Source organism: Cardiocondyla obscurior, linkage group LG12 (genome assembly GCF_019399895.1).
Source record: "Cardiocondyla obscurior isolate alpha-2009 linkage group LG12, Cobs3.1, whole genome shotgun sequence".
Lineage (NCBI taxonomy): Eukaryota > Metazoa > Arthropoda > Insecta > Hymenoptera > Formicidae > Cardiocondyla > Cardiocondyla obscurior.
In genome coordinates, this window is record NC_091875.1 from 3090955 (window position 1) to 3106443 (window position 15489).

The window sequence follows — 15489 nt, forward strand, 5'->3', positions numbered from 1 at the left end:
TGACGCAATGATTACTTACGTCTCATAGGCGTCGGTATTTTCAAAGCAGATTATCTTTTTTTTTCTTTTTTTTTCGGCCGTTCATCTCTCAATTCAGTCAATCAATTACTCCGCCGCTTAGGTCGAACTGAAAACGAGATACGTAATCTTTATTCATTCATGAAGCGGGAGGCAACATTTTTAGTTGGAATAAGTGAAGAACGTTTTCAATCGTAGGCGTTTTATGTTGGAAATAAACTAAACTATGTAAATAAGCGAAATGATTATATGAAATTTGAGAATATTACCGTATTTTGCTGCAGACGCCTATGCATGCATTTATTTATAGCATGTGGTGATACATACGCAGTGAATATGTGTGCAGACGTCGGTACTGCCGAGTTCTTCCTTGCGACGTAGTATATTTGTTTCTCTCCATTGATTTATGAATTTTTTACAAAGCAAGTCGATGCATAATTTACAAGAATACGCCAATACACGATAAAATAGTAGCAGTAAATATTTTTGTAGCACCTGCAATATAAATATTACAAAGTTAGATATGTATATACATATAATAAAATTGCAAAGTAAAATGATGAAATAAACAGATATTAGTAATTTTACGATAATTATTAAATTACGTATTTCTTAAATATGTTTATATTACCATATACTTTTTTTTCATTATTTTAATTATTATTTACTCCGATTTCTTACATCCTGTTTACCAGATTATTTATTATTATTATATATATATATCTCTTAAATTAATTTCATTAAATATAATTCTTTTGCAATATTTTTTTCAAGATTTTAAATCAGCTAAGCGTGCTTTTAAATGCATTGCATGTCGAAAGATCGACTTCAGTGAGGAAAACTCCATTATTTTATTTAATCGACATAATTACGTACGATTAATTGGAAATATCCAGCTTGATTGAATAACCAATCGAGTATTGGAGGAAAGGTATCCATGAAAGAACACGTTGCTTACGTCTACGCATAATTATACCTGTAGTTAACACGAATCCTCGTTAAGCGTGTGGTAGTGGTCATGCGGACGTAAGCGCTATGAATCACTTTGATGTATATTTCGCAACTCGTCGGGGAAAAGGCCGTAGGCTCTGCTTCCAAGAACACAGACGTCTTTGCGGCTGGACGTTCCACTCATTATCGGCTTGTTAAAGTATACACGATATTAGTAACGTAATACAAACGACGTAAATATAAGAGACTCGAGCTCTAAGTATACTTTTATAAATCCAATAAAAAACGTGCATTAGACACATATAAAATATCTTCTCTTAAAACATGTTTTTCTTCTTTTTTTTTTTTTTTTCCTTAATAACTATTCCTCTTTTTTAATTATACGTTACAAAAATAGTAATATAAAGTTTAGTGGTATTTCTAAATTTATTGTTGCCATTCTTTTTCTCAAAATCGGAAAGCAACACAGTACAATGAGAAAAACTAATAAAAAAAAGGATGTTTTTAGAGCGATATTTTATAGTGCCCCGACGATAGTTATCGTCAAGATAACGCTTATGGCGGTTTCTTTTCAGGAAAAGGAACAAACGTGATAAAACGTTAACGGAAGTAATGGTACTATAGTGTTCATTTATGTATATCTATCGTTTGGCGTATTTTTATAATATTGCATTATTATGTATAATTTAATTTCAAATTGGAGATTACTTGGATTACATTGCATGTGTTTCTCCAAAAATGTAATGCAGATACAAATAAATGCACGTGATTTTATCGAATTATATTTAAAAAAAAATCCATAATTATACGATAATATATAAATTAGTTAATACTTTAATTTATATTCATATTTTCTTCATTTACCTAGAGAGGACGAGGCATCTGCTTGGTTTTCTGTCCCTCGATTGGAAACGCAAAATGTTTACGTCATTATATAGCTTGCGGAAGTCATCAGTATGCAAATTTTACTTTTCTTCTTTTTTTATTTATGATAATTAAGTTTCTGTATTGTACGAAGTAATTTTCAGATTTTTGTAATCAGAGTCTCTCTAATCTGTTATCGCAGGCGTCATATGAAGAAAATACTACATTTACGTGATAAAAGAAAAGTAAAGATAATGAATTTTTGGCAATTTTGCCAATTCATTCACTTATTTTCATCAGAACCCATTTGAGATGCAAGATTTGCAAATTTCGCCATATAGTCTACACTGTTTTCACCCATGAGGCATTGCATATGCGATACAACCTAAAATATCATTGTAGAACAAGATATAATAAAACGTAAAATAAAAATCAGGTAATATGTAACGTAAGTTTACGTATTTATATTTACATCAGAAGATGGACGAGCATCTTCCATAATTTGTTCACCCGCTTGGCTTCTTTGTGATCCTTTCATAGGCGATTCAAGTTGGCCTAAGAAACTGCTTAATGAAAAATCTGCAACCTAAAATTCAATACATTTTCGTGGGAAGTAATTTTTCATATAAAAATATATTTTTTTAAATTACGCATTATAGATGTACATACATATTTATTGATAATTACCTCGCTATTTAACCATTGATTTTCACCTTCTTTAAGAATTTGAGTAGCACTAGTAATAATCGAATTGGAATTTTTTGCATCTCCGCTTGCCTCTAATACATCTAAGAAAGTTTTCTCCTGAGCCTCGTTCGTATTTACTGTTGTTTTATCGGTTTGCATTTGACATAATGAAGACCCGCTAGTAATCTTACTCGCATCACTTGTCAAATTTTCCGACGGCATATTCGACGCAGATACAATAGGCAGTACTCTTCGTATAACGAGACTTTTCTGTCTCACTGTTCTACCTCGTTTACAAAAGCGGGTTTTAAATTTCTGTAAAAAGCAAATTTTCACTGTTAATATCTTTTATCAAACATACATTATCAAAATTTAATTCTCGTAGTATATTATTTTAAAAGTAATATTTACATCAAGCTGTGTTTTAAATGCGTCTGCTGTGCCGATCTTGTGATACGTTTGTGGGATGAGAGGCCTTCTAAATGTAGACTCTTTAATAGATGGAACTCGAGATGAAATTATCGTTTCATTACTTCCTGACGTATTATCGTATACCTAAACAGATATTTTATAAAAAGTTAAATTGCCTTAAAATACAAAATTGTTGTCATGTCTTACTTTATTTGTTCCATAGTTATGTTTCGCCAATGACAATAATTTTTGTAAAACCAAGCATAAACTGTTATCACGCATAATACCCGATGATGTTGAATCAGTCGTGTATTGTTCATTGGGTGGCCAATCCCACCAATATTCAAGTATAATTTTTGATTCACGACCAAACTGTTAAGTACAGAAAATTATAACATATTTTTTATAATAATACATGAACGAAATAACATTTTTATATGTTTTATCTGATTAAAATAATTATTATAATATTACGCACCATTAAAAAGAGATCGCCTACGGTTATTGTATTTGCCTCTTCAATGTTCCAACCTTTTCGAATTCTTTCGATAGTTTCTCTACCAGGAAATCTGTTAGGTTCTGAATGATATTCTGGCGACGCTTTTTCTGTATTATTTATAATAGCCGGTTTCTCAGATATGCTGCTTCCTGTTTCCAAAAGATCCACGTCGCTGCTGATATCTGGCAGTGTACAATTTTCATCAGTGCGATTTACGATTTTTTTATCCGATTTATACCGCTTAATGCCTTTTTTTCCTACTCCTTTTAAATGTTGAACAGATCCCAACAAGTCTTCCTTTGAACTTTTTAGACCGAGACGCTTTTCATACGAGTTTAAACTAACGCTATTACTGGTGAGATATTCTCCAAGATTAACCATCGGTAATGCAATTTTGCATCCTTCTGGTGGAGCAACTCGTAACAAACAAATATCTTTAATATCGTTAGCTACAAGATTTTCCACAGTGGAACACTAAATAATATTTAAGGAATAGTATAAAAAATTTAAATTAAAAAAATTTGTATGATACAGACGGTACAAAATACAATTCATTGAATAGATAAGGATACTGTGGTATATTTTGCGAGTCGCCATCGTTGTTGCAAAAATATTAACAAACTTGATAGACGTCTTTGTATAGGGAGCAATGTACGAACTCTCGGGTTCATAGATGCTGCTTGTACTTGCCACCATGCCATATTATTACGAGGTCGTAATTCTATCGTTACTCTAGATGGCAATTTAATTTCTTCCTGCCAATCTAATAAAATAAATATATTATAAAGACAATTTTTGTAAAAAAAAAAAGTGTTAAAATTTTTTAATATTTTTAGTTTAATACTTTCATAAATAAAAGAATTGTATGTTATTTATTGTACAGACTTGTGGTAATTTTTAAATATGTAAAAAAATGTTTAGGTACCTTCTAACTGATTTAACTTTCTAAGTGCTCTACATATTGGTGTTTTAATTCTCATAGTTTTCCCTCGAAGTCTGACTTGTGTAGATCCCCAGTAGACCAATTCATTTAATCTTAAATGAACTTTTTCATGAATACGTGGTAATTTTCTTCTAAGTTCACCATAATTTATTAATCCATACAATTCCTGGGATGTTTTTTTCACATCTGCATGTAAAAACATAGAAACATGTTTTATAGAGTCATTATAATGCATTTATATTAATAGAATCATATATCAATTAAAATTTAAATAATAATATAAGTATTTTAATAACCTTCTGAAAATTTTAGGTGCTTCGATATCTTCAACCATGTTCTGTAATAAAAATGTCGAATTTGCTCTTTATTCTTTATCATGATATCTGAAAGACCTCTCTTTTTGCCTTGACTCTGAAAATAGCTCTGTAAAGCATCAAAATCTTTACCATATTCATTAAGAGCTTTGAAGAAGGTATTTTTATCCTCCAGAGACCACAATTCGCAGGAACGTTTGAGAGATTTTACTTTAACTTCTGCAGTTTCTTCCTCCTTTGCATCTATATTTAACCAAAGAAGTTGCATTACTTCATTTTATCATAATATTACTTAATAGAATATGTCATATATATCATTCTGTATTAACTCACCTTTTTTTTCAACATTGCCGAGATCGTTGTCGGTTTTCAACTTTTTGGTACCGCGAACCACTCGTACCTGAGTATTTTTGCTGTCTACTAAAGACTTTATGTCCGAGCACGTAGGATTCGTTTGAGAACATGCGGGAGTTGTATTACCAGATTCGGTGTCCTCGCATTTAGTGGAGTCCTCCATCGTGTTATACTTCCGCTGTAATTTAGAAAATATATGCACTTTCGTCGATCTGTTTAAACTTAAAATTGACGTCGCAGCGGTGCTGTAAATTTAGAATAACCTAGAATTCCTAGAGTGTAACGAACGACTCGAACGATCTCGAACGACTCGAACGAACTAGCGGCAGGTACGGCAGCACTTGCAACGTCTGCCATTTTTCAAACCGATCGACGCACGCACAGTTGCGCATCTGAAAAGAAAAAGACCGTGGCTGCGTTTTTCAAAAGCAGTTCCTGCACAGTTTGCTAATTAGACAACTAAAAATTAACTTAATTCGACGATTTATATATGTATATCAGAACATTGGTTTGCTTGTCACAGATAAGCCAGTAAGTAGGCAAAAGTAAAATGTAAGTTTTCTTAAAACTAATATCAGCTGGTAATTAACTGTCCGGTGTTCAACCTTTTTTTTATTTTTTTTATTTTATTTCTAGGAAAAGTATACAAGAAGTAATTAATATACACGATATATTTACACGGGGTGTATATAAATTAGACTTCAGATGAGTTTATCAGGCTGTAAGAGACTCGAAGAGATTTTTTTTAATGTCGGAGACTTTTGCGTCACGGTAAGATCGCGAGGTCGAATCTGCTCGATAAGTATCGCCATTATCGTGTTTGTTGGCGACGCTTGAAACAAACAACCGTCGCCGTGCCGTTTGATAAGAGGCTCGGTCGCGATCGGGTAGAGTCTAACCTCTCCAATTGTTCGTTAAAAAAACGCAGCTGCTTTTCCGAAGAAAGTTGGGAAAACGAGGCCAAGGCCACCGCGCGGTCCTGGATAACCTAATTGGTAAGAGCAGTCGCATGGAAAGCGATTAATAAATAACGAAGCCTAATTGCACCGATTTCTTTCTGCAGATATTCCAAAATAAATTCGCCGCGGGAGAGATCAAGATGTAGGTAATATTCGCTTAAGGCTCAAGTGATTATTAGAAGTGAAGCCTGGCAAGGAAAAGCATTAATAGCCACTTTTTCCGTATGCATCTTAATTGTTGCTTATTCATCGAGCTGTAAAAAAGAAACTGAAACATTTTCTGGACAACATTCAATAGGTAAAGAGAAATTATTTTTCTTTGTAGAAGGTATTATATATTTGCATTTATTGCTCTTGTAACAAGTGTCTTACATTTTACATTTTAGATTTGTATTTTACTTATATGCAACTTAGTGAGAAAATAATTTTTTGGCAGCTTAGAATTGTTTATCTTCATTTGGAGCGAGCAGAGGCCATATGCTGGAACTATGAGCGCAGGATTATTCTTGCAAAGCAAGCCCTGCGATACGTGAACGCGGTGAACAGTATAGGTGTGTAAAAGAGGCCTTCCCTTCCCCTCAGCCACCTTCTCGAGGAGAAAGAACTATGGCAGCCTATGGACGCTCCGCGCTTCGCTGGCGGGAAAGGTGGTGAGAGCGCGAAAAAAGGATTCGCTCGCCGACAGAGACCGGTGCGGCGTGGCGGTGGACCACAAGCGGCAGTCCATCCGATCGGTGGTTAACACTCGGAGCTTCGGCTGGCGGTGAACGCGGTATCCATGACGAGAGTAAGACGCGTAGCAGAACGCACGGAGTGGTCAATGGGACGCCCCTAGTCGCACCGAGGTGGATTATTCGCGCATGATCTGTAGGTAGAATTTGCCGTTTCGGTGAATCTCCTAAAAGCAGAGCACAACTCGCAGCTCGCACCTTCGCAGTGTCCGAAGATGGCTGCCTGACGACGGTGTCGAGGGCCGAGGATCATCGATCGCGCGCGATCGACCTCGTGAACGTTTGAGTGCCCCCATCCTTGGGGTGTGAGTGCTCGCCGACAAGGTGTGCGTTGACACGTGCGTGTGTCTAAGCTGATCGTGTTTGAAAACACTGGGGAATCGACCCACGGATGGTGCTCCGCTCACAGCTCTCTCTCTTTCTCTCCGAACGTTACACTCGGAGAGAAATGGTGTTCGTTGATGTTCCTGGTTTATATGCTGCTTCTGAAAATATAGAAGGTAACAAGAATTTTGGAGCCAGTGTTGAAGAAAAAAAAAAAAATTTGCCTTCTTTATATCGTTCTGAAAAAAAAAGATTGATTTATATAGAATTTTTAATGTAACAACAGTAACTCTATTTCGCCATTCTTATTGCGTGTATTATCGTTCTACTATAAAAGTAAATTTTATGTTTAAATATTCGAGACTCCGGGAATTGTAAAGGTGAATCGTTTTTGTGTCGCTTTTATGTTCGCTAGGCTACATAAAGTCTACTCGTTTTAGGAAGTGGAAAGCGTTTTAACGCGCTGACGGACGTAACGGAGAATCCTGGTCCCGGAGGTCCGTTACCTCTGCGAAGGAGGTAAGAGAGCGAAGCGGGTAGAAGAAGCGATCCTGTTGATTTCTACGATTTTACCTGGCGTAATTGCGAAAAAGCGCGACCAGCTATCAACGTATCGGTGTGCGAGTATACATCAGTGCCAGTGAAGAATTAAGAAACCCATCACTGCCTGCTGAACTACGTTAAATTGCTAACGTAAACGTTTTTACGGTGCATATCGAGTGTGCATAAATATCTGGAATTAATGCGAAGCAAAGGAGTCCGGTTTCACAAGAGAATTCGCGTAAGGATCTGTGTTTGTGAATAATGCACGCGCGTTTGATCTGAGAATATATATATATATATACATGAATACGCATATGTTACAAAAGAAATTTTCTCTAGGGTGAAATTTCGTGAAGTTAGGCTGGTGTGAAACAAGGAAGCGCTCACATCGAAAAATAATTCCGTGTACGTGAGGAAGACGGCGGAAAAAGGATAATATCGAGGTCGACGGGAACTGAAGAGGAACCGTTTGCGAGAAATCAGTAATATCGATTGAAATTTCACGCATTTATGCGAATAACGAGTATCGTCGATTTCTTTCACACCGCATAAAGCTGGTTGATGAAGAAAATGCACAGCGTTGGCTTTGTAGGCTAAGGAAATCGAACACGGAAGTTTTCTTTTCGCCCAAGGTACTTTTAATTATTCGAGTGTTTAAACGGCGAGATAATCAATAGTGCAAAAGTGGGTAAAATTTTATTAGAAGGGTGCGCTCCGACGGTATCTCGCGCAACAAATCAGCTGACTGAATTAGGAGCAAAGATTTCAGCGTCGATTGGAAAGGATCGATTGGCGTAGTGGGATCGTCCGGATGGGAGTATCGCCGCCGAGGGTGGCACTTCCTCTAGGAGCCGCACCTACCACTAAGAAACGATAGATGGAACGCAGGACCGATAGATATGGCGCGAGGGAGATGCGCCATTCGCGCAGCGAGGATCTGTTGGGCGCAATTTCCAGATCACCCAGCCCTTGCGTCGACTTACCGACCACGGCGTCCGAGGACGATCTAATCGCGGCCAGTGCCCTCCGAGACTCGGGGATCTACGACGAGGCTATTGGCATTGCCGGACCGTCACGGCGCATTCTCTCGTCGTCCTCCAGAGCGGTGGGAATACCAGTCGACCCGGAGGACTCAATTCGCGACATCGTCACCGAGAATGATTTGTACAGGTCAGTATAAAATATATTACTAATAATTTTCATGTACTCTTGTAAAGTTTAAATTTGTTCTAACGTTAGAATGTCTTCGATTACTCTCGACTCTCGACGTAAGAATGGCCTTGATATCACAAGGAAATCATTATGCTCTGCTCATCGTCGCAATCAAGAAACGGAAGCAAGCGTCATTTCTTTTCTAAACGATCGGGAGCGGCTTCCGGGAGTGGTAGTTATTCAACAGAATACATTAAATATTATTTTGATCGCTCCTTACTATTTCGTAATAAAGCTAATAAAATTAACGAGGACGGCACCAAAAAGATTCGGCATGAGTAGGTTTCAAGTTGTCAGAAAAATATATGCGCATGGAACGTAAGAGTTCCTGATGATTATGTCATCGACTATCGAATGTCTACGCCGTAGCCTTGGCGCGAGCTTCGTATTTCCGGAGGGCCCAGGTGACTTTCGCTCTTTGCAACTCGTGGAAGGTCCGAGATGAGTATTGTGGGGCCAGCTAGTCCGATCCCATTCGCTTGTCGACTACCGGAAGAAATGTGTGTACACCGACGACCGGAACGCTGGCTAGCTGGCTGGCTGGCTGCGAGGCGTACGAATCAGTCCAAATCGGCCTGAACGACGGCCGCGTAAAAGCGAAAGTTCGCAGGGACCAGTTCGCTGGGAAACGTGAGCGAGTGAGCGAGCGGGCGAACAAGCGAACGAGCGAGAAGCGGAGAGGAAGCCTCTCGTCACGCCGGTGAAATCGATTTCGAACACGAGACGTGAAATCCAAAGGCCTAAGGGCTCGAAGCGGGATAAAAGCGTATGCACATCCGGTTTCGCTTCTTCCACCGGATAATTGCTAGGAATAAATCGCGAATCTTTAGCAGATGGCTGATATTGCGATCCATGTCGACGACGTAAACGATGAGAGACGCGTATTCGCGTATGTTACACTTGATTTGATAGAGAGTCGAATTTTTTATATTATAAATTTTTTTTTTTATGTATTCTTTTGTATGTAATAATTTTGTTTTTTTTTTTTTACAGGTACGTGCTTTTCAAGAGGCATTATGACAAATATGTGGACCTGGCGGAAAAATACAAGGAAGCGAAAAGTGTTGCTTATTACTTGGAGGAACGCTACCATGAGATCAAGGTATGTGAAAGTGTTTACCTCACAAACAAAAAATTTTAATTCAATATGGGATTCTTCGAAGAATTCGATGCAACGTGAGAAGTATTCTTCGAGAGAGTGATTCTTCGTGAAAGAATAAAAAATAGTTTCCTAGAAAAGAAATATGTCAAAACTCGTCACTGCACCTTTTTTTTTTTTATTTGTTGAATTTATTTAATACTATTTGCATTATAATGAATTGGTATCCACCTACCGCTTCGTGCTTTTGTGCTATTTTATAACATACAACAAAGGAGAATTGCACCGGTACTTTCTCACGTTAAATCGCGATAGTTAACCCATTGTTGGAACAGCCATGGTACGCCTATTCCCACGGTACATTTTGTTACTTATTGTTGAAATAATTTGGCGAGCTCTCGCAATTATTATTTGCGTATTTTCACCATCTCTTTACAATACTTTAATATCAATTTTAAATATATTATTAACTCTCTTTAACTTTATTCCACTTCCTTTTCAATTTAATTGTACAACAAGACTAATTCCTTTGTGCTTTAATATTTTCTTCGTTATTTTATAGTAGATGGTAATGTGTTCGACTTAAAGAGATTGCCAAGAGAAATATGGAACAGTTAGCTTACCTTTTATTTCATTTTGCAGCTACGGCGTTGCTCATTTTATACGTTCTCCGCTTCATTTTTTTATTACGGGACTTTTTTTTAAGATTGACATTTCTCACCTCATTTCCCACATAAGACTTCTCTCCGAGATCGAACGAGGCGTGGACTTGAAAAATGATTGCGGTTTGACACACGAGCTCCGAAGCCGATGTTTCTTTTTTCTTTTTCTTTGTGGCATCCTGTTTTTCTGGCGCTTTATATCTCGTCATTTAATTCCATGAAAGCTTGTACAGTTAAATTACATGAACGTTATAATACGTTGAACAAGTCGTGCTGATCGATAAAAGATAAGATACATAATTTAAGAATCAAAGGTCAACGATAACATAATTCTGGCAATATTTTATTAATGAAACGCGATAAGTAGTAGTATTTTTAACGTATGATTATGCAGTTTTATTATTAGCAGTTTCCTTCTATTTTATAATATTACAGCTTAGTCAATTTGTTTTGATTGAGAGGAACTTTAATGAATACCAATAAATAGGTAATTAAAAAATTTATTCTCCGCAAGCAATTATATTAATTACAATTGTTTTGGTATGATTATATTGATTAATCTATATAACTTTATTTTGGCATTTCGAGCTTGCCATCTTCTTGTTCCTTGTCGTAAGATCTACAGGCCAGGAGAGCCTGACATTCTCGATGCGCCGTAGCTAGCGTTCATCAACCTCTTCAGCCTTGCCTCACCTACCTAGTTGACCTACAATGTGGCTGACTAGCCACCGCTAGACAGAACTAAAAGCGGCAGAAGGGAAATGCTGAGTGTGCGTCATCGTATCATGCAATCGCATCAAGTCGAGCTAGACCTGGGTCACTGACGATTATCAAAGCACACTCGTGTCGATTATGCAAAATCACCTGAATAAAATCGTTCAAAGTATTTCTGGAACGGAAATTTCTAACGGAAAGGCCAGAACGAATTTCCGTGGAATGAAAATTGTTTAACGGATCTAAAAACTTTTCAATCAAATTTATACACAGTTCATATAATATCGTATGTGTTTTATATAAACTGTGTTTTTAAAAAATTAATATTCTATATGCTAATATAATGATAGCGCATTTATGTAATGACATATAACTTATGTTTTTTAATTGAAATAAAAGTAGCAAGATTAACGTGAAATTTTTCTTTTACAGGCCGAGCGAGATAGATTGGAGGAAGCTCGAAGGCATTTGGAAAGACGACTCGAAGGATGTGAGACGGAACTCCGTGGCAAGGAGGACGAGCTCTTTTTGCAGCTGGAGAGGAGTTTGCGGCTAGAAGAGGAGATTGAACGAGCCATGGTTGAGAGAGATAGCTACATGAAAGCACAGCATCAATTGGAAGAACAACGGGAAATGGCTTTTCGTCGTTTGCGAATGCAACTCGAGCAGAACGAAGTCACAAGGCGAGATCTCGAAAGAGCACGCCAAGATGTTATTCGTCAAACCACTATTATCCGTATCGAAAGAGACACATTGGAGAGAGAAGTGAGTTATCTTAAAAAGATTTCGTTTCTTTAACTTTACACATGTGCATTCCATTTGTAAAATTGGAATTGCAAATTGTTTTTTTCTGTTTTTGCATACATTTCTTTATTTCTTAATATATGACACACGGCATTGAGAATTCTTTCAATTTTAGAATGAGATATTGCGGCAGAGACTGAGGATGGAACAAGACGAATTAGGAGCGGAGCGACACCGTCGGGAAGAAGGTGTTGCGGCGTTAACGAAAGAAACTATCGCATTGAAACACGCAACGCGTCATTTAAGTGCCGCGACGTTTCATGCAACGTCTTGCCGAAATCGTCGCCGATGTTCCATCTGCACATATGCTAGACGCACCTTTGCTGACATTGATAATTATCATGACAAGTGGGTAATATCAAAATTTTTATGGGATAAAAGCAAGGATTTTTATATGCTACATGTATACGGGATCCGTAAATGTATCGTAACATACGAACGTATTGTATAAATCGATTTCAAATGATAAACTTTGTTCTTTGCAGTGGGAATCTTTTGCAGTGCCTTCAAACTCCCTTACAGGATCTTCGTAATTGGCTAAGACCTAGCATGTCGTCGGCCTGCTCGACTAGAATTCCTCAAATGGAGTCGTCATCCATTGCCGACCGGGAAATTTCTTACATCGATGACTCCAGTGCCGATAGTAGCAGTAATGGCAGTACTAACAGCCGTAGCTGCAGCAGCAGTACTAGTAGCAGTAATAGCGCTTACGACGATGATGCATATCCGAGCACTCCGATAGCCGAACCTTCTCTTTCGTCTGCCACTTCTAGCGTCCCACATGCAGTCAGGGCCTTTTCTTCGGATTCAGGGTTCGTTTATTAAAAATTAATATTTTAATAATACCATCCTTCGCATTTTTTTTAGATAGGAATGATTGACTGCCACATTAATTTTCTCTTTATAATTGATTTTTTGTTATTTTTTTTTTTTATAGATTTTCCTCAGAGATAGGAGATCGTAGATCGCGATGTTTCGACAATATCGGCAGCAGTACTAGTAGTAGCAGTGGTAAAAGCAGAAATATCAGCGAGTCATTAGACTGCAATGAAATTGACGATCAAGGTACGAGCGGAAGAGACGGACTTGCCCGCTCGAGATGGACTTCCTCTTTTCGTAGATTACTCGGACGAAAATCAAAGGGTAAGCTTGATCGTTCCTCAGGAACAAGTAAGACTGATGAATCGCAATGAATTATTTGTACGTAACAAATACGACACAAATATATTTATCCCGTCCTTTTACTTCTTCCACAATAATCTTTGCAATAGTTATTTTTAATTGCAAATGAAACAAAATCGTTACTAATTGTTTCCTTTTTGTCTGAAACTTCGTCGGAAGTCGAGGGTTGTATTTTTTTATAATAAAAAAACAGATAACTTTATATATAAATTCAGTCTTCCTAAAATTGGAAGAAATTATGCTTTTAATACATGCTTTTAAAGCTTCTTGTTTTTAGCGATTCAATCGTGATTTTATCTATTTCTAGATTATGAATTGAGAACAAATTACAAAAAAATGCAGATACCTTGTGAAATATAAAAGACGAGATATAATTTTAATTTTTTTGTTCTCTTGGTAACTTGCAGAAACTTTGTAGTGAAATTTATGCTTCAGATTTCAGAAATTCTGTATAGCTTTTATCTATAATAGGAATTGAATATAAAATAAGTTAAAGAGAATTACGAATAAATACATATATATATATAGAGGAATTTAATTATTAAAAACAATTGCAAAGTTTATTAATATTTATTAGAGAAATGTATAAATGGGTTTTAAAGGAATTGAATTTTACGATTTTCTTATTTTAGAATGTAATTTTAAAGAAATTCGGTTTAGATTGATAATATAATAAAGAAACGTTATATTCTGTGTATTCTGAAAGTTTCTCATGTTGTTACGAATGTTTTTCATGTTTTATTGTTGTCACTGCGGTTGTTGTATTTGCGAAAAAAGACAGTGATTTATAAGTATTGTCGGATAATTGCCACTTAATTAGACATTTTAAATTGTGACAATTTTTCGTCATTTGTCGATATTATATTGTTTACGAATAAGAAAATCAGTCCTTTAAATTTTCACTATTTGTGTAGTGAAAATAGACCAAATTGCTAACATGTCACAATCCTATTACTATGATAATGTTGTAAAATGTAGGAAATTTCAATATGAATATTACGTGAATAAAAATATATATAAAATAAAACATGTTTTTTTAAAAGAGTTTCTAAATGTTTTTTAAATTAATAAATTTCTTAAGAATTAATGTTATACATTCGTATAACATTAAATACAAACTGTAGTATTACTACAATTTCATAATAAAAAAATAAAATAATACATATGTTCTATTACAATCATATCTTATCTTATTATCTGTTATCATAATTGTGTACTAAATCCGTTCTCTGAAATGTAAGACAAATAATTGCTTATTGTGAAGTATATGAGAAACACTATAACACAATACGATATTACATTTTAACAATTCGCAAGATCCACGAAATTTAATGTACTCTTCAATTATATTATGATTATCTTAATCAACAAGTTTAACTTATTACGTCTGTATTATTACTATTATTTTTATTTTTAGATAAACTTGACATATTTAGAGATTAATAATGTTTCGCACGGCAAGTACAATTGAAGGAACTTATCGAAAGTGAAGTTTAATTACAATTATGCTGATCTCGTTCGGACGGATAAAGTGTAGTGGGCACGTAGAAAAAAGAAAACGCGCTCCTTTGGCAATCACAACCGTGCTGTGACTACGAAAATTATCCATTTTCTTGTTGTGTGACTGCGTTTTTCTTTCTTTCTACGCTTTGAAATTGCTTGTTAAAGATAGCGTAGGAGAGCGCATTATACCTTATCTATTCGTACTAGATGAGGTATAATTAGATTATCCACAATGAATAAAGTCAGAAATCTTGTTGTAAGTAATTCTACTTATTAAAATGACCGCTGGTCAAGTTAAAGCTAGCTTAAATTAAAGTGATTTTGACTTGTGATTGTAATAAGAATTATTTGCTTTCAATAATTGATATTATATTACTTTTTAAGAAATATTCCTCTGACAAAATGCTTTTTTCTTTTTTTTTTTGTTGTAGAAAATGCATCGAATTAGAGTACAAAAAGATATTAAATGGGATGTCTATGTTTAAATATATGATAAAACATAGGTATATATTTTATTTTAACTTTTTTTATGGAGTTAAAGTGAAATTCGACTTAATGAGATGGTTTTAATTTTTCTCTTTAATTGCTTCTTTTTCTGGATTTTCGATCAACAGCATAGTGCGAAATCGTGATGTTTGTTCGTTTATTTGCCAATGCATACTCCCACTTAAATGAATCCCACCTTCGAAGAGAGAAACTGATATATAGGACCAGC

At 35.8% G+C, this 15489-nt stretch overlaps 2 protein-coding genes across 8 annotated transcripts; one reads left to right on the plus strand and one right to left on the minus strand.

Moving 5' to 3' along the window:
• Positions 1 to 19: 19 nt before the first annotated feature.
• Crm (cramped chromatin regulator) lies at positions 20 to 5395 on the minus strand. Of its 5 annotated transcripts, XR_011546485.1 has the most exons (14): positions 5305 to 5395; positions 5021 to 5219; positions 4670 to 4930; positions 4356 to 4559; positions 4003 to 4193; positions 3410 to 3904; positions 3139 to 3303; positions 2932 to 3075; positions 2521 to 2835; positions 2306 to 2419; positions 1834 to 2218; positions 895 to 1159; positions 288 to 513; positions 20 to 127 (listed from the first exon to the last, which is right to left on the minus strand). XR_011546485.1 is itself a non-coding variant. In XM_070664594.1 (10 exons), the coding sequence occupies exons 1-10, from the start codon at positions 5202 to 5204 to the stop codon at positions 2117 to 2119; spliced, it is 2175 nt and encodes a 724-aa protein (XP_070520695.1). In that variant the 5' UTR covers positions 5205 to 5373; the 3' UTR covers positions 1170 to 2116. The 5 variants fall into 5 exon arrangements, 1 of the variants encoding a protein (XP_070520695.1); XR_011546483.1 differs by having other exon boundaries at positions 995 to 1159; positions 5021 to 5373; XR_011546484.1 differs by having other exon boundaries at positions 346 to 513; positions 5021 to 5373.
• A 90-nt stretch (positions 5396 to 5485) lies between these two features.
• LOC139107196 (J domain-containing protein DDB_G0295729) lies at positions 5486 to 14635 on the plus strand. Of its 3 annotated transcripts, XM_070664597.1 has the most exons (11): positions 5486 to 5593; positions 5678 to 6036; positions 6105 to 6298; positions 6437 to 7231; positions 7496 to 7836; positions 7938 to 8768; positions 9804 to 9912; positions 11718 to 12050; positions 12205 to 12437; positions 12575 to 12901; positions 13027 to 14635. In XM_070664597.1, exons 6-11 carry the CDS (start codon positions 8476 to 8478, stop codon positions 13280 to 13282), a joined length of 1551 nt encoding a protein of 516 aa, XP_070520698.1. In that variant the 5' UTR covers positions 5486 to 5593; positions 5678 to 6036; positions 6105 to 6298; positions 6437 to 7231; positions 7496 to 7836; positions 7938 to 8475; the 3' UTR covers positions 13283 to 14635. The 3 variants fall into 3 exon arrangements, with proteins under 3 accessions (XP_070520698.1, XP_070520697.1, XP_070520699.1); XM_070664596.1 differs by having other exon boundaries at positions 6442 to 7231; positions 7496 to 8768; XM_070664598.1 differs by lacking the exons at positions 5486 to 5593; positions 5678 to 6036; positions 6105 to 6298; ... (1 more) ...; positions 7496 to 7836; positions 7938 to 8768 and adding an exon at positions 8797 to 9699.
• The last annotated feature ends 854 nt before the right edge of the window (positions 14636 to 15489 follow it).